Source organism: Cryptotermes secundus, unplaced genomic scaffold (genome assembly GCF_002891405.2).
Source record: "Cryptotermes secundus unplaced genomic scaffold, Csec_1.0 scaffold413, whole genome shotgun sequence".
In the NCBI taxonomy this organism is placed as follows: Eukaryota; Metazoa; Arthropoda; class Insecta; order Blattodea; family Kalotermitidae; genus Cryptotermes; species Cryptotermes secundus.
In genome coordinates this window covers 576,921-601,509 of record NW_019723309.1, presented here as the reverse complement: position 1 = coordinate 601,509, position 24,589 = coordinate 576,921, and the positions used below count along the sequence as shown (strand labels likewise).

Sequence of the window (24,589 nt, the reverse complement as noted above, 5' to 3'; positions counted from 1 at the left end):
TTTGAACGCCTGAACAGATATATATATATATATAAGTAAAGCTATCCCTGTAACAGGCCATGGAGGCCCATAGGGTTGTGAGGTGTTGCGGTTCCAACATTCTGTAGACAATCGGCTCATAGATGGCGGGAAGGTTGTCAGCCTTACGTGCCGGCCGGACCTTTATATATATATATGAAACTTGGAACGTATGTCATGCCACCTGAGGCCATTTAAACTGCCCGCTTCATAAGTCTCTCCCATCAATAATACCAATATTGTAGTTTCTCATAACGTATGTTTTATTGACTTTATTACAGACATACTCTAAAGATTTTTTCTGCTTATCATATCAAATACTCAAATTATATTGAAAAGAATGTAGGCAATTAGTACTTCCCAGAACTTTTCGTTTGTTTGTAGAATGTAAAAAAAAATGGTGGCTGTACCATTGCTAGACAATGGCGAGGCAGACAGATACAGCAGCAACAGATACAGATGCAGCAATACAGGACGAAGTGTTTTCCACGCGGCAATTTCTAGGTAACGGCGCGTTAAACACTTGTCCGCGGTAACGAATGAACGCGCAACGGTGGAGAAGTTGTTGGAGGCGGTGCCGGGATAGCTCAGTTGGTATAGTGATGGGTTATGGGCTGGACGGCCAGGTTTCTACTTCTCCACAGCATCCAGCCCAGCTCTGCCGTCCACCTAGCCTCATAGCCAATGGGTACTAGGGGCTCTTTCCTCGGGAGAAAAGTGGCAGGGGTGTGAGGCTGACGACTCACTGCCATCTGATGTCAAGGACAAGAATGATGGAGCTATACCTCCACTCCCCAAAGGTGTTTATGGCATGGTGCTTAATTAAGCAAACAGACAACTTCACATTTTACCTTTTTGATGTAGAATTTGAGATTTCCAAATTGTGGTCATCTGGAGTGAAATATACAATCTTGTAGGCAGATACCAGTGTTCTAGAGGAACGTGCTGTTGCCATCCTCCGGGTTATCACAGTCCAATAGATGACAATTTAGACAAACAGTGTCTGCAATTGAAATACACGCATATATCTGCATGTTCGCAATTTCTTACTGAAATACAGTGTATTTGCATACAAATAAGTCTTCTGTGTTAGATTCCACTTAAAGCTCAGTCCCTCTGTCTAACACTTCATTCATACCTTTCATGGTATAAAGTTCATCTAACAGCAGAAGCAGTTTTAATCACATACTTCAATACATGGTTCATTCTTCATCTTGTGTATAATGTGTCGACACTAAGATGGAATGATTTCTCACTTCCCTTCCCTCAGATATTTCGTACCACTGAAGACGTTCAGTTCTTCTAAATGCTTACCTTCTTCAAATCTTTATACTTCACTGCAGTCCTTGATGTTTTATATTTGTCTAGAGTTGTGTCATATTGTCATACCTGTCATAGTGTCAGGTTAGGATGTCCCAGACATCAGCCGCACGCCCACAATGGTGTGCAATTTTTACATTACTTTTCTTATTTTGAAAAAATTAAAGTAGGCTAATGTGATCTCCATGCTGTCTCTGCATCCACTGTATCAACTTTTGAATGACTGAACCAATGTTCATGAAATTTTGTATGTATATTATGGCACCTGAGCCAATTTCAAAGGTGTACTTTGTAAATTCGTTCCATCAGTCTGTGTGTGTATGTGTATCCTCCTAACATTGCTAGGCAATGGTTTGGTAAAAATCCCCTTATCGCTGTTAGGCAATGGCTCAGTAAAAACATTACCATGGCAACAAATACACACAAAAACAATAGAATCGTTCGATGCATCATTTTCTATGCAGTCCATGTCACATTAAAGAAAGTACGTAATTAGTTCTCCCAGAACTTCTTCTTTTTATTGCTGCAGTCTTTATTATTTAGATATGATTTTCGGACATTTATTTTGGAAGTGCTGTAGGTTTTGATTGCATACAGTGCCGCATATCAGCACATAATAATGTCACATCTAGGGGTGTGTGCGTGACTTATAGATGGGTTTTGGATTGGATGTATTGACGCCTTATACATTCAACTTGTAACTAAAAGTGATATATCATCGCTAATCTACATACTTTACAATTCACCGTTACACATGCACTAGGATTCTCAGTCTTCACTGGTTGTATCCTGGCAACAGATTTTATAACAGTCTCACTGTCAAATCACATAGGAAGTCTTTTTTGCACAGCCTAATTCCTTTCTTGCCATTTCTCCTCAGTCATTGTCAACTGCTGACTCTCTCAGTACTAATTCCTCTGCTCCCAAGCTCATATCCTGGTAGGCTGGTGTCTTGAAATTCAACTGACTCAAACAGTATTCTTTGTTCTTCTTATAACCCCTTGACATGGACCATGCAGAAAAAAACCGCCTCTCTCTGTTGATGAGAAGGCATGTTTATAGGGCTCTTGCATATTCATTGCCGCAGGAATGTGTTTACTGAGCATTTGCCTAGCAATGGACATCTGCTCTTTCACTATTCCAGCTTTCGGACATGACATTGCAGTAAGTTAGTACAGATCTTAGTAAGTTTTGTATAGCATTAAATTTAAACTTATGATGGGGTATAACTGGCCCAGTCTATGTACTTCATTCAGTACAGACTGTGTATGTGATTTGAAGAATGGAACTTTTTTGTCTAACGTGATTCCAATATACATGACCTCAGATTTAAATGGCTGGAGTTCTATTTAAGCAGGGAGCCTGCTATGATGAGTCCAGTATTTCATGTATATGATAACTTTGCATTAGATGCTTTAACTTGTATTTTTTTTCTTGTGAACCTGAACTTGAGGTCTTGTTTAATTTCCTGTAATTCATTCTGAACTACAGTTGATTCAAAACTTAAGAGCTGTGTAGCATTGTGACCTCTCTCCAGTACAAATAAGCTCAAACAGCACAGAGAATAAACATACTGATTCCAAGACTAAAACCATATACATGTTTTTTCTCACTAGCAGAAAAACTGATTGCTGCTTCTTCCAAAAGCATGAGCCAATGGGGTGAAATACAATATTAAGGAAGAATTATCAAATCTTGACTATCCCCTTGAAATTAGACAGTATGTACATGTCTAAGGGTGACATAAGGATAAAGGCCCAACATTGAGGAATATGGAGGTATAGACTGTGGTGGATGTTTTAGTAGTATTGATCCTTTGTTCTACTAACAATGTTGGACATTCCATAACATACAAAGTACGAAACTGGGAATAACAGCAATAAAAAAATAAAACTTGTTTTCAAATTTTAATTAAACCATAAACAAATTACATTTGATTGAGACACCATAAAAATTTACAGATATTACTGGTCAGCGTTGAAGTATTCTCACATAATATATCATTAACAAATACCGTATTTACGCATGTACAGGCCGCGTGCGTGTATAGGCCANAAGTAAGTAGGTAACTTTATTTATTTTCCCTCTGATGTTCTTCGCTGCTGGATTCTCTGTTCTCACAGTAGCAATCATGAAAGTACTCTTTTCTGGGATATGTCATATACCAGACTACATAGCAGCACATACCAGAAGACAGTTTTCACACCAATCTTGAACAGCTATTTCTCCATGCAAATTTTAAATCTTTAACACCTTCAGAAATAAATGCAGCTTTCTTTCTCATATATGACAATGAAAAACTCCACATAAGCTGAAAGACAAAACTGAGGGACTGAATGTGGTGAATGTCTAGCTGTGCCTGATTGTCATACGATGACACACTAAATAATCCATTTTGTTATTAGTTTGGAAATGAGAAAGCTATAGAATTGTGTGCAAATGTGACTGCATGAGGATGAAAAAGACATTTACCAGGTTGGAATTTATAGCCCACCTAATTTCTAATGAAGTGCAAAAATATATGATGGAATTACTTAGAGTATTAATAGCATATACAATTAAGGCTGGGGCCACACAAGCACACAAAATGCGTCCGTTGTAGAAATAAACAAGAGAGGTGAATGCTACGCTTCCTTCTGGCTCCACTGCAGACAAAAAACTATGCACTGCATTCTGCAACTGTGAGGCGTACTCAGAAACGTCCGTCATAAAGTACACTCCTTACAACGGATGCATTTTGTGCGCTCGTGTGGCCCCAGCCTAAGGCTGCATGTATATTCACATAAATATTATGTAAATAAGATGAACAAAAGAGTACTATCTTCCGGGACGAGACATTATGTGATCTGGTAGAAGTTTATCTCCAGCTTCAAGATCAAAAAATAAGCACAGGAAGGAAACAATAATGTAGCAAGCCCTAAACCATTTTCTTGCTTTCCTCATTCTTCAACTCTAAAAGTTCCTCCAAAACACTGGTAAACTTCTATCACTCCACACACCATCACATTCCAAAAGGTACTAACCTTCATAGTCACTGTCACGAGAACATCAAATGTCAAAATATGAATTTTGAAGAAAACAACATGACTCACTTTTGGGGTCTTTGTAGTAGTACTGAGTCATGTTCACCAGTGACAAATTAAATGTGTGTGAGATCTGTGCGAAGGTTCAGGACATCAATGGATTTTTTTGCATCAAGTCGGTGAACTCCAATTTCTGACAGCACTTCTTCTTCCTGTAAACCCTCCAGTTCATCATCTGTCAGACATGACCTGAGTGTATCCCTTAGAAGAAGGGCAGATCCTTTTGAGAGGTTCAACAAAATGCACGACTCTTTTATCCTGTAAAACATGAAGTAGGTGTTATAATGTGAACTTATAAGGGATTTCATTACCACAGTGAGAAAAATTTGTATGTCTTGCAGCATGTGGTGCACCGGTCACTGTGAAGCGCAGAGCCATGGAACCAGTCAAAAAAGTAAAATTCCTCCCTGTATATTCAAGCAATTAAAAAATAGAAAAGAAAAAAGATTGGGAATAGATTTCAATCACATAGTAGCAAAAGTACAGAGTAACTGCCATAATATCTTTGAGAGTTCTCTATTAGGTACATGGTAAGAAACAGTAAACTGTGAGGAAAATTATGTATGTATGATAATGATAATTCACTTACTGAGGAAAGTGGATGTCTGGCTTCTGAGTGAACTGCCCAAAAAGTGGGAACATGTTCCGTGTCATATCATATTGCAACTGCATTGCTCCACCCTCATTGAAGTTGTTCTGCAGTATCACTTCTTCATAGATGAACTATAACACAGTACCATATTTAGAAATATATTGAAACATACACCATAACTATATTTTGTTATTATCTAATATTAACATAAAGCCCATTTGACACTTCAATGGGAAATTGTTAAAAACATCATAAAAATATCTAACTCTGATAAATTTTAAAAGTTCTGGAAAGACAGATCTTTCAGGTGATCTCCCTTGCAATTCTGTATACATTTCTTCATTCCCCCAACTACACTATGTTCAGAGTCCATTATGACTTACTTGTCATTTTGTCTTCACCATATGGCATGTTGAATGAATTAGCAACTATATAACTGAACATAGGTGTAACACTATTTCAGAAAGTGAAATCAATCAGGATTTTACTTTTTGTTGTGTGTGAGTCATTTTTGGTATATTGATTAATTTTTATGATTTACCTATCTTTATAATGTTAGCAGAACTATAATATATCTATATAATTAGTCTAGGTAGGACAATGTTTGCTGTAATACAGGGTGGGGCGCAGAAACTTACTTTTTGTGAAGGCGCATTGTGCAGGGAGGGGAGGTCGCAGAAAAGTGGGGATAGGCTCAGCAAACGCAGCAGTCGCGGAAGTTTCTGTCTAATACCCCTCGGTATGAAACATGAGGTGGATGAGTGAGCAGCATGCGTTTGCTGTCGAAGCCTATTTTTCGAACAACCATTCCTACGTGGCAGTGCAGCGTGCGTTTTGTACTCACTTTGGAATTAAGCCCACAGGTCCGGTTCCTTACCGGAAATCGATTGTTTTGTGGGTAGAGAACTTTAGGACAACCGGGAGTGTGGTGAAAAAATCATCAGGACAACAACAGACTGTTGCATTCTGACAATGGTGTATACTGTACTTATTTTGGCTTGTTTTGGACTTCATCCATCGTCCATAGGCCAAAAGAAGTACAAATTTTTACCAGTTTATCTTATCTATCAATAAATATTCAAGTTCACAGCATGAATATTCAATGACTGCAGAGTGTTCCTCAAGGACTACAATGTATATGATTGGATGGACCAATGGAAGGGAAATGGGAACTGTCAAATTTTCACGTTTAATTTTCAACAGCTATTCTACTCGTATCAGGTTTTCTTTACAATGTGCAGCTCTCTTGTTAGTATTATACGAACTTTTTTTTAATTTTACATTGCTAGCAATAGCTATAGTGCATGTTGGCTTGTAGCAAGCTCTGAGAGTGAGGATACATTGCAAACATTCCGCACTGGAGATCTATTGTGTGTGAGAAAATGTGGCACGTGTTCATCACATGCCTGGTTAAGTTGACGTGCAAGTGTCTGCCAAGCTTCACTGAACAGTGGAACGGATAGCCGTTCTTGTAGTTGGTGAAGTCGTTCGGCCAGTACTTGGAACATGAGGCACACACTGGGCGTCACTGTTGGGTTTACCAGTTCCTTTGGTGATGGCATTGCAAACCACCTTGAACAATGACAGTTGTCACAATTATCATGAACTCCATTAAGAGGCAAGGAACAATTATGAACATGTTTAATGCCTTCATGCATTAAAATCTGTATATGACCAATTTTCTTAACGATAAGACACGGGCTTATGAAATCACCATGTAGCCTTTCAACTTTGGAGCGAGAAGAGTTAGATTAGCTTCAGAAAGACTATGTTACATGGTGTTAGTTAATGCCTCATGGGCACATTATACCTCGCTGGCTGTTTCCTATCTTTGCATGCAGTCCTAAAGTGATACATATTCCAGCAATTAACTTTTCTCACGTGACGTGAATCTTGGCCCATAAGTTAAAACCATAATTCATATAACTGTCCTGTTTGCAAAGCAGGCATACAAAGATCAGCATTGCAATATAACAATCTTCAGTAACTCACTTGTCTTTCCTGTACTCACGACTACGAGCCATGATGTCCATCATCACTGCTTCACACAAAGAGGTTATGAGCTCATCCTTCATTCGCAACATAAGTCCCAATATGTCATCAAACACTGTCCCTTGGAGACCTTCCAGTTCTGAGCTACCAGTTCCTTGGTTTGTACTAGCGTTATCGAACTGGACTTTATAATACTGCAGCTGTAGGAAGTGCTGTAACACAGATGTCATATCTGTAGGTAGTTCCATGTTTACACTATTCTGATACAGTAAGTAACACTTGGTATGAAGAAATCAGTCTTCTGGGATTTGGCACCATGTATATGTGGTGTTAACTGATGTTTCGGAGGAATGTCAGTCTGCTTTTACCGGTTCTCACGGTCTCTTCGCTTGCAGATTTCTTATATTTTTTCTTCTACCCTGAAGATGGAGGCGATACGTTCCTCCGAAACGTCGGTTAACACCACATATACATGGTGCCAAATCCCAGAAGACTGCTTTCTTCATAGTCACCGCCGTGAAAGCCTCAAATCTTACAACACTTGGTATGCCTAACTTCTTGATGATGTTCTTTTCACCCCCCCCCCATGTTCTTGAAAAATGACAAATCAGAAATCAGGGTTTCATTCCTAAGAATAACACTACAAATTGAATTATGAAAATCCTGGTCTATATCTGGCATAATATGTGCATTCAATCTTGTATTCATTCTTTTGCTCATTTACAAACTCACCTACTGAATCACTCACACAGCCATGCTCACATTTATTCACTGGTAAAGGATATATCTGACTGTTCAAAAAACTGTCTCCTGATGAAACCAAACTTAATTATCACTGCCTGACCTGCCCATTGCCTACTGTAAACCCTTCAGCCCTGTATCTACATCAAGGAGGCCATGACCAGTTCTGCACTGCAATGCTGATGTACCAGCAAGAGTATATTATTACTATACTTTTTAGACAAGTAGGGGAAAGTACCGTGAGACCACCCCATTCTTGTAAGACTGATGCCAGGTAGCTGATGGTGTTGAGGATGGCTATAAAACGTGGGCTGAGTGGGTCTAAGTTTTCGTGTAACAGCTGCAGTAACCGAACTCGAAATTCATCAAGCAACTCTAGTTGTAGTTCCAAGAATTGTAGCCGATGCCCAGGCTGGGGTAAACTGCTGTATCGTTCTGTTATAGTGAGCAGCAGGGTGAGGAAACTCTCACCACATTCCGTGACTCGCAGTTCATCAAGTTCTGGAGTTCCTAATGGAAGCCATGCAGTATCTGAGCTTAGTATGGCATCCATCTTCTCTCTTGCATCTGCAACACATTAAAAAAAGTCTGGGTTGAAGTAACAGTCAAAAATACGTATTCCATTTAACTATAAACTACTACTGAACCTAAGATAGCACACAATTAAACTGTTCCATGAAGCAGAAATTGTAACTTATTTCTTGATGTCATGTCAGCCATGAGATAATATGGCATCAATGGAAATATTGTATGAAAATTATGAATGATAACTCAGGAAAGATGTTAGAGAAAGTTACCTGAGGAGACAACAGAACTTTACTCTGGATAGCCAGTCTCTTCCAAACCATAAAGCTTTAAAATGTGATCCAGACAAGTTTAAAAAAAACCGGGAACATTACTTGAAGTTTGAATGATATAAAACAACAGTAAGTCATAAATTGAAGTTCCTTTTATTACACATTTCCACAATAATAGTGATGTATTTAAAATCTACCATAATATAAGCCTCCCTAAACCTATGTTTATACTTCCAAAGTTGTATAGTCCCTTCAGGTTTCCTGCCTGAAACTGTATTCATATTCCTCATCTCCTAAAGAGGTTTCACATGTTTTGTCCATCTAATCTTGCTACTTTGATCCTTCTAATAATACAAGGTGGTTCAAATATGACTGGGACTGACTTTTAAAAAAAGAAAAACATAATTTCCCAACACTTACTTGCACATGTCAGTCTTCAACGCGTACTCCCTCCCGGACTCAACACATTTTCTCCAAAGTTCTGGAAGCATCCTGATGCCCTTTTCAAAAAAGGCTTGTGGTTGGCAGCGTATCCACTCCCGAACAGTCTGGATGACAGTGTCGTCCACAAACCGCATGCCTTGCAAGTCTGATTTGAGCCTTCCAAACAGGTAGAAATCACTTGGGGCCAAATTGGGACTGTACAGCGGATGTGTCAGAAGGTTCCATTTAAATTTCCAGAGGGTTTCCATTGTTGTTTTGGCCATATGTGGGCGTGCATTGTCTTGAAGGAAGGCTACCCGCTTTCCACCTGTCTTCCGCTTTGATTGGATCTTTTCCTTCATGTCTGTTGCCAGGCAGTCTGAGTAATAAGCTGCATTGACTGTTCTGGCATTTGCCAGAAAGTCTACATGGATAACCCCCTGCCAGTCCCAGAAGAACGTTGCCATCACTTTTCCTGCCGAACGGCTCCCCCGTGCTCTCTTGGGTTTGGGAGAACTGGTATGCCGCCACTCATGTGATGACTGCTGGGACTCAGGAATGAAGTAATGCATCCACATTTTATCAGTGGTCACTACAGACTTCAAAAATGCATTACCTTCGTCTTCAAACTGCTGCAGGAGATGACTGGCAGCTTGCATATGAACCATTTTGTTCACGGCCGTGAAAGTGCGTGGTACCCACCGTGCATTCACCTTGCGATAGTGAAGATGGCATTTCACAATGTCTTCTACACTATCAACACTGATGGACAACATTGCTCCAAGTTCCTTGAGAGTGATGCGCCTATTCTCATGAATAAGCTCATCTGCACGATCAACGTTTGGTTCAGTGATGGATGTTCGCAGATGATGATCATGCGGTTCATTCTTCACGCACTCTCTGACCTCTCTGAAGCACTTACACCACTCAAACACGCGGGTCTGTGAGAGACACTCTTACCCATGCTGTTGTTGGAGTCTATGGTGAGTTTCAGCGGACGGGACGTTTTCTCCGAGGAATTTGATCACAATGCACTGTTCCACACTCCACGGTACCTTCTGTTCACTCATCACTCTAGCAACTCCCAGACAGGACTGAATAAGTTCTAACCCGAACAGGAGAGAGGGTAGAGGTTGTGGCTTCACTCTCTCAAGGTCGCACAGCTGCTGCGCAGTGCGGCTTGTTTACACACAAATCAGTCCCGGTCATATTTGAACCACCTTGTATCTAATGAAGATGAAGCTTCTCTCATGCAATTTTCCATAGCCTTCTGTTACTTCTCTTTTTTATATATCCAAGTACTCATTTTAGCAGCCTATTCTCAAAATATTCTGATTCTATATTCTGCCTCTAGAGTGACAGAACAAGTTTCACACAAATATGAAGCAATGCCATCTATCATTATCTTTATTGTCCTATCATTTGAAGAAGAATGGTATGACATTACACAATTGTGATGTAGTATGTGAGCTTGTTTACTCATGTTGACTATTTCTATATCCATTGGTGTTTAACCATGTAAGGATTTATGGAATGCTGAATAAATGAATGAATGAATGAATGAAGAAAAATCAACCAAATAGATTGCTACATTTCAATAACCTCACTGGGCAAACAAAGGTGAGAATCACAAATGGAGATATTCAATACAATAAAACCTTCAATATAAACTGATCAATATTTAAATAGCAGACTGTTAAGTTTACTTTAATTCCTTTTGTAGATATTACATAGTGACTTACATTTCTTCTCCATATGGATCCATTTTACAAAAATCTGTGCTTGAGTGAGAACACCAATGACACTTGGCTGAGAAGATGGGTAACCAAAACTCTCACGTAACTCATGATGAAACCCAAGTGTCTCATCAACAGTATGTGAGAAGAGTGTATCATCATACTTTAGATGTGGCAGCTCTGAGTGAAGCTTCTCCACTGCCAGTTGTACCAATCCACGCATCATCTCCAGCTGTAGTGAAATTTGGAAAACCAGTTCTAAGCTTCTGATGATTATAAATTATGTTGGCAATTTCACATTATGTTTGACAAATCATCACTTCTGGTTTACATCTGTAGTATGTGTTTACCAAAGCAGCTGTGCCATTGCTCAAGCAGTTAGTCGCTGGCTTCCTACCGCGGCGGCCCGGGTTCAATCCCGGGTTTGGTCAAGTGGGACTTGTGGTGAACAAAGTGGCGCTGGGGCGGGTTTTCTCCAAGTACTTCGGTTTCCCCTGCCAATCTTCATTCCACCAAATTCTCCATCATAATCACCCGGGGCAGGCTACAGTAGGCCAATTAGTGGCTGCCATGTCAAGTAGACCCAGTTGGACTCCATCCCCCACTAAGCGAAAAATGTGTTTACCAAACTGTTGCCTAGCTATACATGTTACAGCATCTACTAATTTACATGGCATCACATATCACATTTATAGGTCTGCTACATTTNTATTCAACTGCTCCGAAGATGGAGGCGCTACGTTCCTCCGAAACGTCGGCCAAAACGAAGAATACACGGTGCCTAAACCCAGAAGACAACTTTCTTCATTAACTTTAGAGCTATTCAGCAATCAATACTTGAAGTCTACTTGGCTGTACATGGCCTGATAATCCAATTTCAAGCAGTCCTGGCTTACAGCAGTTATGTAAATTGTGTGGCACAGACACTTCCGCTTAATGCTGTTTCATTCATATTTCACTACAATGCTCAGTGTCTTGGAACCAACCGAAACTATTATGTGTAAGAGTGATATGGAATTAAAAGAGTAGATGAGTCACCTTAGCCGATATGGGGTGCATATTATTCATATTCAGCACCGGTTGCACCCACTGGCTCACAAACTTCTCATGATCCCGTATCCATGTCAGTATCTGTGTGAAGAACCACTCTGGCTTGTCAGGACGGTTTGTCTGTCTTGTCCCATAGAAGTGAAACAGGAATCGTTTCCTTAGTGGACGAATCAACAAGGAAATGGGTAGACACAAAGGAGCAAAATCTGTCAAAAGTGTAGATGTAACTACTGGTTGAGGCAAGAGATCTTCACTGATTTCAGGTTAAGGAAATAACTTGCATTTACTTACTTATGGAGCTGAGCCCTCCTTCTTGAGGAGAAGCCAAATCTGCAGTTACTCCAGAATTTCCCAGCGCTTTATGGAATGTGAAGGTTCATTACCATGTTCACAAGAGCCCTCCACTGGTCCCTATCCTGAGCCAGATCAATCCAATCCATACTGTCCCAGCCAATCTCTCTTAAGATCCATTTTAATATTGTCCACCAATTTTAATGTACTTATGCAAATGGCAGTACTACATTCAAAATTATGTCACATGGAGATGCACATGTAAAGTAATTCACTGTTTTAATGGAGAAACAAGGGAATAAAATAAATTTATTTTATGGTTTTCAGAGCAATGCTGTCAGTATCTCAGACTATACAAGATAGGATGCAGAAGGAAGTAGTTATGACCTCATTTGAGGTACTACCCTGCATTTACTTAGAGGGACCGGAGAAAACCATGATAAACCTTAGCAAGATAGTTGATGCCTCATCTTGACACCTAAATACAAGTCAGTATTACCATTTGAACTAGTTCGCTCTATTGAATGAGATAAGGCATGAAGGAGATATAGGAGAGGAAGAATGGAAACAAAGGTTGAAGGTACAAAAGAAATTACTTCCTGCTGAATTTTAATAAGCTCTTCCATTGTAAAATGTATTATACAATAGTCAAATAAAAAAAATCGTGATTTTAGTCTGCGAGTGAACCATACCAATGGAGCAACTGCCACCTGTAGTCAAAGTTAGTGCCAACTTCAGTGGATAGAGGGTATTGCGTGGTCAGCGCAACAAATCCCCACGGCTGTTAATAGAGCCACTATTTCCATTCAAGTAGCTCCTCAATTATCCTCATAAGGCTGAGCAGACCCCCTTCCAGACCCACTAGTTGTCAGAAAATCTGGTAGCACCAGGACTCAAACTCTGACCACTAGACCACAGAGGCCGACCAATAGCCAAATAGCAATACCAAATTATAAGGAATGAAAATAAAAAATAAAACAAGTAGTGATCAGAAGAACTAACTGCCTACTTTTCTTCGATATGATAGACTGCATAGAAGACAAAAAAATTGGTAGGGGAGATACACAGCCAGCAAGGTGATCTCATAAGACTCCTTTCATTTTTTTTTTTTTCAAAACGAAGGAAGTAGGCTAAACAGTAGTAACATACTGGATGTAGTTACAGGACCATGACAGAAGCACACCACTGACTTTAGAGATTCACATGAATTCAGTTTGTGTGAGTTAAAGTCACATATTTGCACCAATATGCCATTTTTATATCAGCAGGCCTCTTCAATATCAATGTACACAAAATCTAAGCACTATTTTGTAACCTAGGCATGCTACAAGATTTGTGAAGGATACGGCAGTTGTAGCTTGAGCAGAAATTCTGTAAAAAGCTGGAATCGATGAAGGGCATCTGGTGGTGGAGTGGCTACGACGTTCAAAAACGGCCACTTTATCGCTTTCAGTACTGCTTCAAACTCTCTAGCATTAAATACAGCACACACATATATATAAAATTAACCTTCTTCACATTCAGATTTTGAGCAAATAAATATTTTAAATTTCATAGTAGCCTACAACCCCATTTCAACATTAAAAAACATTCTTGCAACAGCCCCTCAAAATTATGTTCAGTTTGGATGTATCAATTCCATTCTGTAGTACAGGAGTAATGGGGAGGGGGGAACAAAAGGCATTCTGGGTAGAACTCAATGCTTACTTCCATATTGCATACCTCCAGTTCTAGAAATCTTGTGTTGTCAATGTATTGTTTAGGTAATATTAATTTATATTCCAACAGTAAAATACAGTTAGAACTTGGCTAGCCTCTAGACCTGAGGATTTGAAATGGTGGGGTGTGTCCCACTCAGGGGTGGGAGACATAAGGATCCANGGGGGGGGGGGGGGGTGAGAGAGCCCACTCACTTATGAATATTGCCATCCTAAGTGTGTGCAGAAAATTGTGATTCTAGCTTCTAACAGAAATGAGTACCAGGAATCTTACACAAAGATGGCAGTGAGGCTGTCAACCTTATGCGCCAGCTGCCCTTCACCCCCCAGGAACATCCCTGGTACTCATTTCTGTTAGAGGCTGATCATCAACAATTTTAAGTTATATAATTCTGAGTTAGGAGACCACTCTTTTGAAAGCAGCCCCTGCAAAAGTTGATAGATACAAGTTTTGGCGTTTCATTCATGAGTGTGAAGTTAGTGCATGTTCATACTGTCTGCTGAAGAATTACAGTTACACATAACTTCATAATACTCACGTGGAAAACTTCTGCTTCAGTAGATTGTGCCAGAAATGTACAGTATCACTAACAAAGGACACCAGATGCTGGCATTTTGAGTGCTGAAGTACTTTGTTCTGACTGCACAGGGACACGTATAGTTCTACACATTTAAGATCATCCTTTTCTGCTAAGGAAGACTCCAGACTTTTGCTATGGAATAAATATTAGAAACTGTAAGACACTGAAACAGAAACATCTCATCTATTTCCTAATATTTGCACTTGTAATGCTGACAATGATTAATCTGAAATGACATTCCACAACTGAATCTCTGACAAAATAAGCAACACCATAAAAGTGTGCCAGAACTGAAATACCTCAAAAGACATAGAATAAATAAACCTGACATTCACAGTGAAACTGAAAGAATAATAAATTCAGGAGAAGTCTATAATTAAGCTAAAAATCTTTTACAATCTTACCAAGCTTTGGCCTCTAACTGTAAAGGACATAAATTTCAGATTTTTTAAATACGCATTCTAAGGGAAAAAGTGAATTGATAATGAAGGCAGTTACATGAAAGAAATTCCATAAGCTTGGATCTGAGGTTCTCACACTGGTGACTACAAAGACTATCTTCTGATTTACAACATCATGTTTCTCTCCCCTTCCCCTTATCTCTCTGTAACACTATTTATTCTTCTTCTTCCTCCTACTGGTTCTCCCTGAGGTCCTTTTGTCCTGGTTACCCCATCTTCCCATGGTTCTCCTTAAGCTCCTTCATTTCTTTATCTCCTTAGATTTTGACATATTTATTTTGTATTTTGCTACTTTGCTTGCTGGCTGCTTGCTTGACTTACTCTTCAAGGTGATCATGTACTGGAATACACAGGATTACATCCAAAAAATTAATATTCTTCTATAAGCTTAACTGTTATTGTAGTTGATTCAAGATTACAATCAGCTGAACAGCTGATATAATTTAGTACATAAATCTCTTGATAGGCTGCTCCTTAAAATGTTTAAAAATTGAGTCTTGAAAGATATTAGCATGCGTTTATTGCCCGAAAAATAAGTTGTGATGAGATAACCACACTGAACTAGCTCAGAATTCGGTCAAATGGCAATTCCTAAACTTCCTGGTTCCATTATTAGAAACTTCATTTTATTTAGTTTTGATAACTTCACCGCCATCTGTCAGCCAAATGTCTAGAAAATGTGGGAGTCTGACATATCATAACCCCATGGGCCTCCACTGACTGTTACATGGATATCTTAACCCCCCCCTCAAAATTCTACACTCTTGGAGATGAGATGCTACTGCAATGATTGCAATGCTTCTAGAAATACATATGTACAGCAATGGTACCCAGGACTTCATTTTGGCCAGAGATGTTTAAAAGATTAACAGATATAAACTAAATGTGAATAATTAGATATGAAAATAAGCAATGATTTGGTATCAATTTTTCTCCTGTAGTCACCAGTCTTTCCCTTATACCTGAATTTGCTCACCAAAAAAAAAAAAAATTTTCTTTTCCTTTATTCAGATATTCAAAATATCCAAGATGGAATGTAAGATCACGTTCCCATTATTTGTACAATGCATCAAAACACATTTTAAATTTGATAACCTGGGGTCTAGTACCAATTTTCAGGCTGATTTTTTAAACAGAAGACAATCATTAAAGCTGAAATACACTGTATATATCTGTGTATTCTACTTATACATTTTGAATGAAATGATTTCCATGAACCTTAAAAAAAAGGGTAAAAGGGGTATTTTTACTATACATTAATGATCTTACAGAAAATGTTCAAGGAGCAAAGCTGGTTTTATATGCAGATGATACCAATTTGTTAATTACTGGAAAAGATGAACTTGACCTTCAATATAAAGTAATGAATGTTATGAAAGAATTAGAAATATGGTTTCAAAAAAATAACCTTGTGATAAATACTAAAAAGACATCTGCCATGTCATTTCATTCAAAACAGCGGAGAGATCCGTTAAGACCACAAATAGTTTTTAATAATACAGAAATAGATTATCAGTCAGAATTGAGATTTCTTGGAATTCACATGAAAGAAACCCTAAAATGGTGCGCTCATGCTCAATTTCTAAAAGCAAAGCTATGCAAAGTAATTTATATGGTGAAAATATTAAAAGAAATAATGAGTCCATATATGATAAAAATTATTTATTTTTCGAATTCTGAGTCATATATGAGAAATGGTATCTTATTGTGGGGTGGGGATGGGGAAAGTAAAAGCATTTTTAAATTGCAAAAGCAGGTTCTTTGAGTGATTAGTGGTATTAGTAGTCGTACATCATGTAGACAAATTTTTAAAGATTACAATTTTTTAACATTGCCTTCTCTGTATATATTGGAGGTGACATGCTTTATCAAAAAATACAAGGTTTTTATGGCAATAAATTCAGACATTTGTAATAATAACACACGAAAAAAATTAAATTTTCATGTACAGCACTGTAATACAGCTCTCTTTAAGAGTGTGATAAATATGGGAATTGGTTTGTATAATAAGGTCCCCAATCAAATAAAACAAAGGGAAACTTTAACTCATTTAAAAAGGAATTAAAATCTTTTTTGCTGAAACATTCCTTTTATTCTGTAGATGAATTTACGTCTTTTGATTCATCAAGTGTGTAAATGTAATATACAGCTGATTAATCTGTTGTATTTGTGTAAAGGCAATGAAATTAATGGTAACTAGATCTAGATAATATTATTCAGATGACAAATCCCCTATATTAGGGTGGTACAGTGTATACTGTAAAGATATGCACAAGAATTAGACGTAAAACTGACAATTTCCTTATCCAAATGGTTGTAATACCTGTATGTATGGATTGTTGAATGATAATAAAAATGAAATGAAATGAAAGATCATGTCAAACCAAATTATTCCTAAACATTTACCTCCATGATTTTGCATGTACATATGTGTAGCTTGTTGAAAAAGTCATAATGCATGTCTCACCTATCACAACACTTTTTATTTACTGAAACAGATGTGAATTCTGAAGTTTGTCATCATATAACCCTCTGAATATGGATGAATGATTATTCTGCAAAAAATTCATGCTTTGATTTCCATCTTTTGGGACGTGATGCCACATAATCTAGGAGACATTTACAAATGTTTCAGTGGAGTGCGCTGCCTCCATCTTTATCCTGAAGACAGATGATGCATGTTCCCAAAAGTAATAGCAAATATCTACTAGATTATATGACATGGCATCCCAGAAGTCAGGAACTATTCAGTCACCACTGTGAGAATTTCAAATCCTACAGGTTCACCCTTACCTTATGTCTTCAATGGTTTTGATGCACTGCAAATATGCTAAAGTCCGTTCTAAAAGATCTATCTTATCGATATATTCTTGTAGCTGAATGGCTATTCCTTCACTGTTCGTAAGCTGATTTCCAACAGCTGAGCTAAGAGCATCAAACTTGTCTATGAGTCTGTTTATTTCAAGACTGGTATCTTCAACACCCTTCACAGCTGCACTCACTTTTGAAGGTACTTCACTACTAGCAAGTGAAAGCTGAAATAATAAGACTAATTTCAGGGGCCATAGAGGATTAATCATAGTGTAAAAAGGAGCTTTACAGTGCTATTAGAATGAGGGGTTACTGTAACCTCTCTTAGTCAGGAAGAGGTTACAATAGATACTGGATTTCTGGCAATCAACTGATTAATCTCTGTCATTTAGAAAATAATCTCTCTACCAATACGAATATCTGTATAAAATTAGTTATTTTCAATAATATGTATATATAATGTTAAATAAATTTGTCACATTATACAAAAGAAGTTTGATAAATTATATCTGTGTGAATATTTTAGAGTAATAGTTCTTGTTATGAATCCAAGTTACAATCAATAAAAACCATAAAGCAATCACAATTAATGAAATTTTTGTTCACTGAAGATGAGAACTGGCAAATTTTGAGTACAGTCATTTTAAATCAGTACCAGTAGCTTTAAAACCTCCCGATGCTGTAGTTACAAAATAACTTACTGATTTTTCTATAGAATTTTTCTCCTCTTGAAGTTTCTTATATAAATCATGGCTTTTCTCGATAGATTTGATATCCTTTCCGAATTCAAGATTTAATTTGTACACAACATTTTGTTTCAAATCCGTGTCCTCCATAGCAACATGCCTTAACGTACAGACCTATCTCCAAACAGCTGACTGCTGTCCATCAGCAAGGAACGACACTGAGCGGTATGGATCGTATGGATTGTATGGGTTAAGGAACGGATTTCAAGCCTACCATTTCCGGGCTATACCGAAGGAATATATATCCAAGTGGTATGGAGAATACAGTTACACGATTTTAGCCATATTGTCCCGAAACAAAATAGAATTTTCAGTATGGTGTTCCAACTCAGAGGAATTCTTCGCAATGTACATGCAGTTCGTTGGTGTAACAATAGTGTTTTGAGGTTAGGTTTACCATCATACACAGCACATGGGTACCATAACCTCAACTGTAAATCTTACTCGGATTCCAAAAACGAATCCAGACCACTTTTTAATGTGTTAAAGTCTATCGGAACAAGGAATGAAAATGTACGAAATGCAATGGATACAAGTATGACCTCTAAAGACTACCGCGTCCTGTACAGATTTCCATATACACGAGTTGGCGGTATTGTTAACAAATTGAAGAAACATTTCACAGTAGTGTCAGCTGCAGGATTACCTACTAGTGCCCTTTTGAAATTGATTGACGTTATCAGCATTGATACAATGACAGCCTTTATTGCTCTAGGTATGTTGTCTATTCCAAAGCTGGAAAGTTGTCTGAAATATACCAAGTAGGAACAGAATTAATCATGCAAAAGTTCTAGGAACACAACTGAAGTGGTTAATTAAGTAAGCTGTTTATTTTAATGACATGTTGTTTAATAAACATGAAGGATACCTAACTGTGATTCATTTGTTTAAAAAATGTGTTATCACTGAAGAATACTCTTGCTTTTTGATCTTCTGGAATAAAGCCAGGGAATTTTGATATGTATTTGTCAGAACTCACAAAGATTATAAGTTTTACAAGTCATTCTTGAGACAGATCTGAGATTAATTTGAAATGTAACATTCTTCTGTGTTACAGGTGGTATGACTTGCTGTGTCCTACATTCATTTGGTATCATCTTCTATAAGCTTGTGGGTGCTATCTATCTTAGTTCTGATAGCAGTAGAATTAAAATTTCATATTTGGATTTCTGGGGCAAACGTGTTGATATTTACTGTCCAGTGTCAGATGTTGTCCCATTTTCAGAGATTAGAGAGAGAACTGGTGATATTTATATAAACTTGAGGCGATATTCTACACCACAGACACTTCATTTCACTCTGCGCTTTGGAACAGTTCTTGACGCTGAGCTTTTTACTCATGTCTTTGGTAATAGTAATGAATTTTAATAATAGTAAAAACTAAAGTTTTTAAATCCAGAACTTGATACTTTGTTAGGACATTGAAAGTTAATGTGTAGGAATGGTGATTGATTCATACATTGAATTTCTAGCAGTTCTTAAACAAGGCATTGCCTTCACCTACAGTGCAGTCATAATAAGGAACAAGTCTGTGGATTTTAGTTTCTGAGGTGGAAAAAATTATTTCTTTCACCAATGGTGACACTGGTCCTGAGTTTGGCCCATATCTATGGGATTCAGATCAAGGCCCCCCATAAACACACACAGTTTGGCCTTCTGATCGACCTTACAGGCAAAACTGTGACAGTTTACCCCCTCCCTTTCCTCCCCATACACACGCAGATAAAGCGGCAGGCTTCATGCCACAATCACGGTCTTCCAGCCTATAATGTTGAGTCACACACGTCATGTGCTATGGTCCTGCAGGCAGAACTGACGGACTGACAGGTTTCCCACAGGCCAACAGTCCAAACGATTGGCCGGCCGGCCGCACCACACACGTCAGTTTTGCCTTTCAGTCTTCAACTCTGCAGGCTGAACTGGAGGCCAAACTGTGTGTGTATGGGGGCCCTAAGGAAGTTTAGTTTTTTATATTATTACTCTAGTGAAGACATTTTGAAAGTAGTGTGTGATAGCACATTCTTGCCAAAATCATCAGGGAATATAATACCATGGCTGAATACACTAGAAATTTATAGAAAATTCATCAATCTGATATCTGTATAACTGGGAGTTAATGTTTGATATCAAATAAGATGCAAACCTCTTGGAAAATGTTATGGTCTTGTACACATTTGAGCCCACGCAGGACATATTTACTCCCATTATCTGACATGACATTAACCTTTAACGTACGGACTTTTAAATTGCCAGCAGCCCTGTACGGCCAGAATTTAAATCACCCTAATTAATTATCATTGCAAACTTTCAGAAAAGAATGCATATTTTCCGTTCTATGCAACATAGAAATATGAACTAAAAAGAATCTGAAAGACAAAATTTTCTACATATACATAAAAGAGCAAGTTTTACAAAAGAAAATTAACTGTGAATATTTTGTCATGAAATGCAAAATATAATCTTTATTATATATGAAATATGCCTTGGTAGCTTGGAATTCTATCACATCTACTGGCTCCGCAAAACTTGAGTGCATCCGGAAAAAGTTTGCATCTCTCTGTTTCTATCATTACTTCCCTCATAGCTCCTATAGTTATACATCTGCCTTAGAGAGACTAAGATTGCACCCTCTAAGTCTGCATAGACATCTTGATGCACTCTTCTTCATTCAGGTTTATTGTGGCCTTGAATCCTGCTCCTCCCTTCTGGATAATGCTAGTCTTCGTGTTCCTACTTGCCATGTTCGAAACTTCTCTACTTTTAGCATTCGTCCCTCAAAAAGACACTGTTCCTCTTCTTGGTGCGCCCTTGCTACCAACGTAGTGGGTAAAGATCTCGGCATATTTGCACACAGAGCGGTTTCTCTGAATCATATTTTACAAGCATGTACCAAACCTTTTATAGTGTTACTGGATTAGCATTCTCATTAACTACAAATGCGTATACCTCGGCTAACTTTTTTTCTTATGTAATTGGTATTAATTTATTAGACTTGTTATTAATTTTATGCTGTCACTCTCAGTTGTCTTATCTTTGTATCCAGTTGCTAACAGTTTTAGCAACATTCATAATAATTCATAATTCATAAATATATGTATATATTTAAGTCTTCTTTAGATTTATGCTCACTGATTTATTTCTGTCATATTTGTATTGTTTAATTATTTTTCTGTATCTTTATATACTCGTGCTAACTTTGTAATTGGCCACTGTGGTATTAAGTTATTGCACATAAATAAACATGAATTGAATTGAATTGAAAAATTCCAAAGGACTTACCCATTGTTTTTTCTTCAACCTTGAATCATGGTGATATTGTAAATATAATCACACTATATACAATAATATTTTATTCAGACTGTACGCGAGTTTGAACTGCATCACTTCACAGTTTACGATAACTCACACTCTGACGCATGTGTGCCACTTCTCGGAGCAGTCCACCACACATAGTGCAACGTCACACTTTTTACAGTCGTAGAGCATGCTTCTGCGTTTCTTATTCTGAGAACAAATACGATGTCTTTGTTTTCCTTTGGTTGGCCAGTGTTGTGAATGTTTCACCTCCAGTCGACTCAGTTGGGCCCCAGATGAACTTGGCGTCCCCTGAGAAATGCCACTGACTGTGATATTCGCCTCATGCGACTGAAGAATCAAATCCCACACAAATATTTCGCGGAACTTTATGTGTGTCATTTTTCCACCACATGACTTGTGTAATAGATATGCATTTAGAATAGTCATTTCTAGAAGATGGAATAACAATTTCTCTGTCCACTTCCGTGTCCTCCTAACAATGCCATAACTGTTTACCATCCTGTCAGATTTATCAACAAAGCCCATGTATGCATTGTAGTCTTCAATTAAATGGGGTTTGACAGCATGGCCAGATTCATCTCGGAAGTTGCCTTCCAATGGAGGAGGGTGCAAATTCGTCAGAACATACACATCACGCTTGTCTTTCCAGTGAACAACACTTAGATGCCCCTTGACTCTTGTAACAATATCCACTTTTTTCAATTTCATTGACTTGGGCCAAATTTCTTGTGGCATTCCACATCTATCATTGCGAACGGTGCCACATGAATTTATTTTCCTGTCTAAAAGATCGTCAAATAAAGCAGGAGAACTGAAATAATTGTCCATGTAAATTTTGTGTCCCAAGCCTTCTACTCTTCGAATTAGCTGGAGAACAATGCCATGTGTCAATGTAATTTCTTCTGTCGCAAGTTGCCTTTGTTTGCCCAAATAAACTGTCATGTCATAAGTATACCCAAAGAAATCGCATCATACTCTGGGTCATCTCGATTGGGAGGAGCTTTGTTATTTTCAAAATGTAGGAATCTCAAAATATGGAAGAAACGGTCTCATACCATGGTGTTACGGTAGAATGGAGTGTAGTATTGCTCATCTCTTGACCAATAATCTTTGAGGGTGTCCTGTTGATCGTGGCCCATTTGAATAATTATTGCCAAAAAGTTGTATATCTCTTCAATTGTAACGTCAGGCAGTTGAACGGAAGGGCCAGGAGCATCTTGGCATGCCATAAATTGGAGGAAATATCTGTTGGTTTCTTGTAACAAGATTTGGAATATTTGTTGGAAAAACAGAATGAAAATGGAAAAAGGAGAGGACTGTGCATTTATATTGGGAGCAGCTGATCTGTTGATTCCACTCAGAGGACCAGTGAAGTCTAGTACCTTTGGTGAATCCCCGGGTCTTCTATCACGAAACCTAATTTCCGTTTCCTCTGCCTCATCCGACGACATATTTGCTCGAGGTTCAGTGAACTCATTGATATCTTCTAACTCTTCATCAGATTCCTCTTCCATCAATATTTCCTCCAGTTCTTCTGCATCGAGAAGTTTGGAATATCGGGCACGTTTTTGAGGTTCCATCTTGGAGGTGAGGGGGTTTCCAGCAAAATCGAATAAATTATGTTGATTGACAAAGACTCACAAAATAGTGATGCAAAGTAACTGTAATAGTATGGTTCAATAGACCAGAAGTGGCAGCAGTACAAGGGACTTAGTCCCACCCCACTAGCAATAAAAAATAGTAGTTGAAAAGGTGCCAGTCCGACACTGATACGGAAAGTCACGGTGACGAAGATGCCTTTGACTCACAAAGTAATACCGGCTCTGTGGGTTTCTACCTCTTCCAAGACACAAAATAATATAAAAAGAAATATATGACAGTCTGACACTAACTTTTTAAGTGAAAAAGAAATATTACACAATCCAACACTGACTTCCTAACTGATAATTCGCCAATGAAAACCAACCCTTGAATACGTCACACTTCCTTGAAAGCTCACTGATCTGCAATTCCTCTTCAGTTCTCAGAACAAAGCTGGGCTATATTTGGCTGACCGGGTCACAAAGAGTCATATATAAACATTAATAGTTTTGAAACCAGGACAGAGCTAAACGATTTCTTTGTTCAGAGCTAAGGAATGAACCACTGACATGACCTCACATGGGTTTGTTTTGATTTCAAATCCAAGGTCAAACTGTCAGCACTCCCAGAGAGTGCACGTGTCCTGCGTCACATATATGTGCCATTCAGTCAACTCAGGTTGCTGCTTGCGTCATATATATGTGTCATTCGGACGTTAAAGGTTAATTGTCACTCTCTGTGCCTCATTTAACAACATGTACATACTTCCACATCTTCATAAAAACACTTTTATGTGATGTTTACATAAAATGTTTAAATATAAAGTAGGAGGAAGCGAGAGAGGATGATAGAGCAGAGAAGTAAAAAGGGATGGGGAAGAAATGGAAGAAGATTAAGTTATGAAAGGGAAAGAAAAAAAAGAGATAGGGATGAAGATATGAAGGCAGTGACTTTCCCCCGAAAGACTAAACCTACACATGTGCTAAAATATTCTTAATAAACATGTAGTAACATGATCTCACCTTTGTGTTACAATAACAGTAACAAATGAAGAGATTTTTTATTGGATTTTCTATGGGCAGTATACATATTCTCAAATAAAGTGGTTGCAGTGTCAACCCAAAACTGTGATGATGTGTAGGACTGTCATATGATATAAGTTGTAATCATATATAATTACTGCTGTGCAAACACCCAAATTGTTGAACATGAACCTCAGTGACCCCCCCACCCACACACACACACACACACACAGATATATACACCCTGAATTAAAGACCATGAAATACTTAAAATGGGTTATAGGAATTTATACAAAATACTTATATTT

At 38.1% G+C, this 24,589-nt stretch overlaps 3 protein-coding genes across 3 annotated transcripts in view; 2 read left to right on the top strand and 1 right to left on the bottom strand.

Moving 5' to 3' along the window:
- The window catches only part of LOC111861786 (dual specificity mitogen-activated protein kinase kinase 4), a 75,778-nt gene that overhangs the window by 13,721 nt on the left and 37,468 nt on the right, over positions 1-24,589 (top strand). The window contains exon 2 of the mRNA XM_033750452.1: positions 12,371-12,379. The gene's annotated coding sequence lies outside the window, so the exon portion shown is untranslated. The remainder of the gene's footprint in view (positions 1-12,370; positions 12,380-24,589) is intronic.
- LOC111861785 (RAD50-interacting protein 1) lies at positions 4,445-18,439 on the bottom strand (the record flags this gene model as incomplete). The annotated part of the gene is given in 11 exon segments (XM_023846633.2): positions 4,445-4,679; positions 5,011-5,144; positions 6,420-6,585; positions 7,006-7,217; positions 7,985-8,313; positions 10,709-10,934; positions 11,741-12,005; positions 13,390-13,512; positions 14,301-14,474; positions 17,597-17,838; positions 18,316-18,439. Coding segments are annotated over 11 exon segments (2,197 nt in total), but the record flags the coding sequence as incomplete, so codon positions are not given.
- Positions 18,455-20,069, top strand: LOC111861792 (transmembrane protein 186). The gene is made up of 2 exons (XM_023846643.2): positions 18,455-19,075; positions 19,418-20,069. The coding sequence occupies exons 1-2, from the start codon at positions 18,676-18,678 to the stop codon at positions 19,726-19,728; spliced, it is 711 nt and encodes a 236-aa protein (XP_023702411.1). The 5' UTR covers positions 18,455-18,675; the 3' UTR covers positions 19,729-20,069.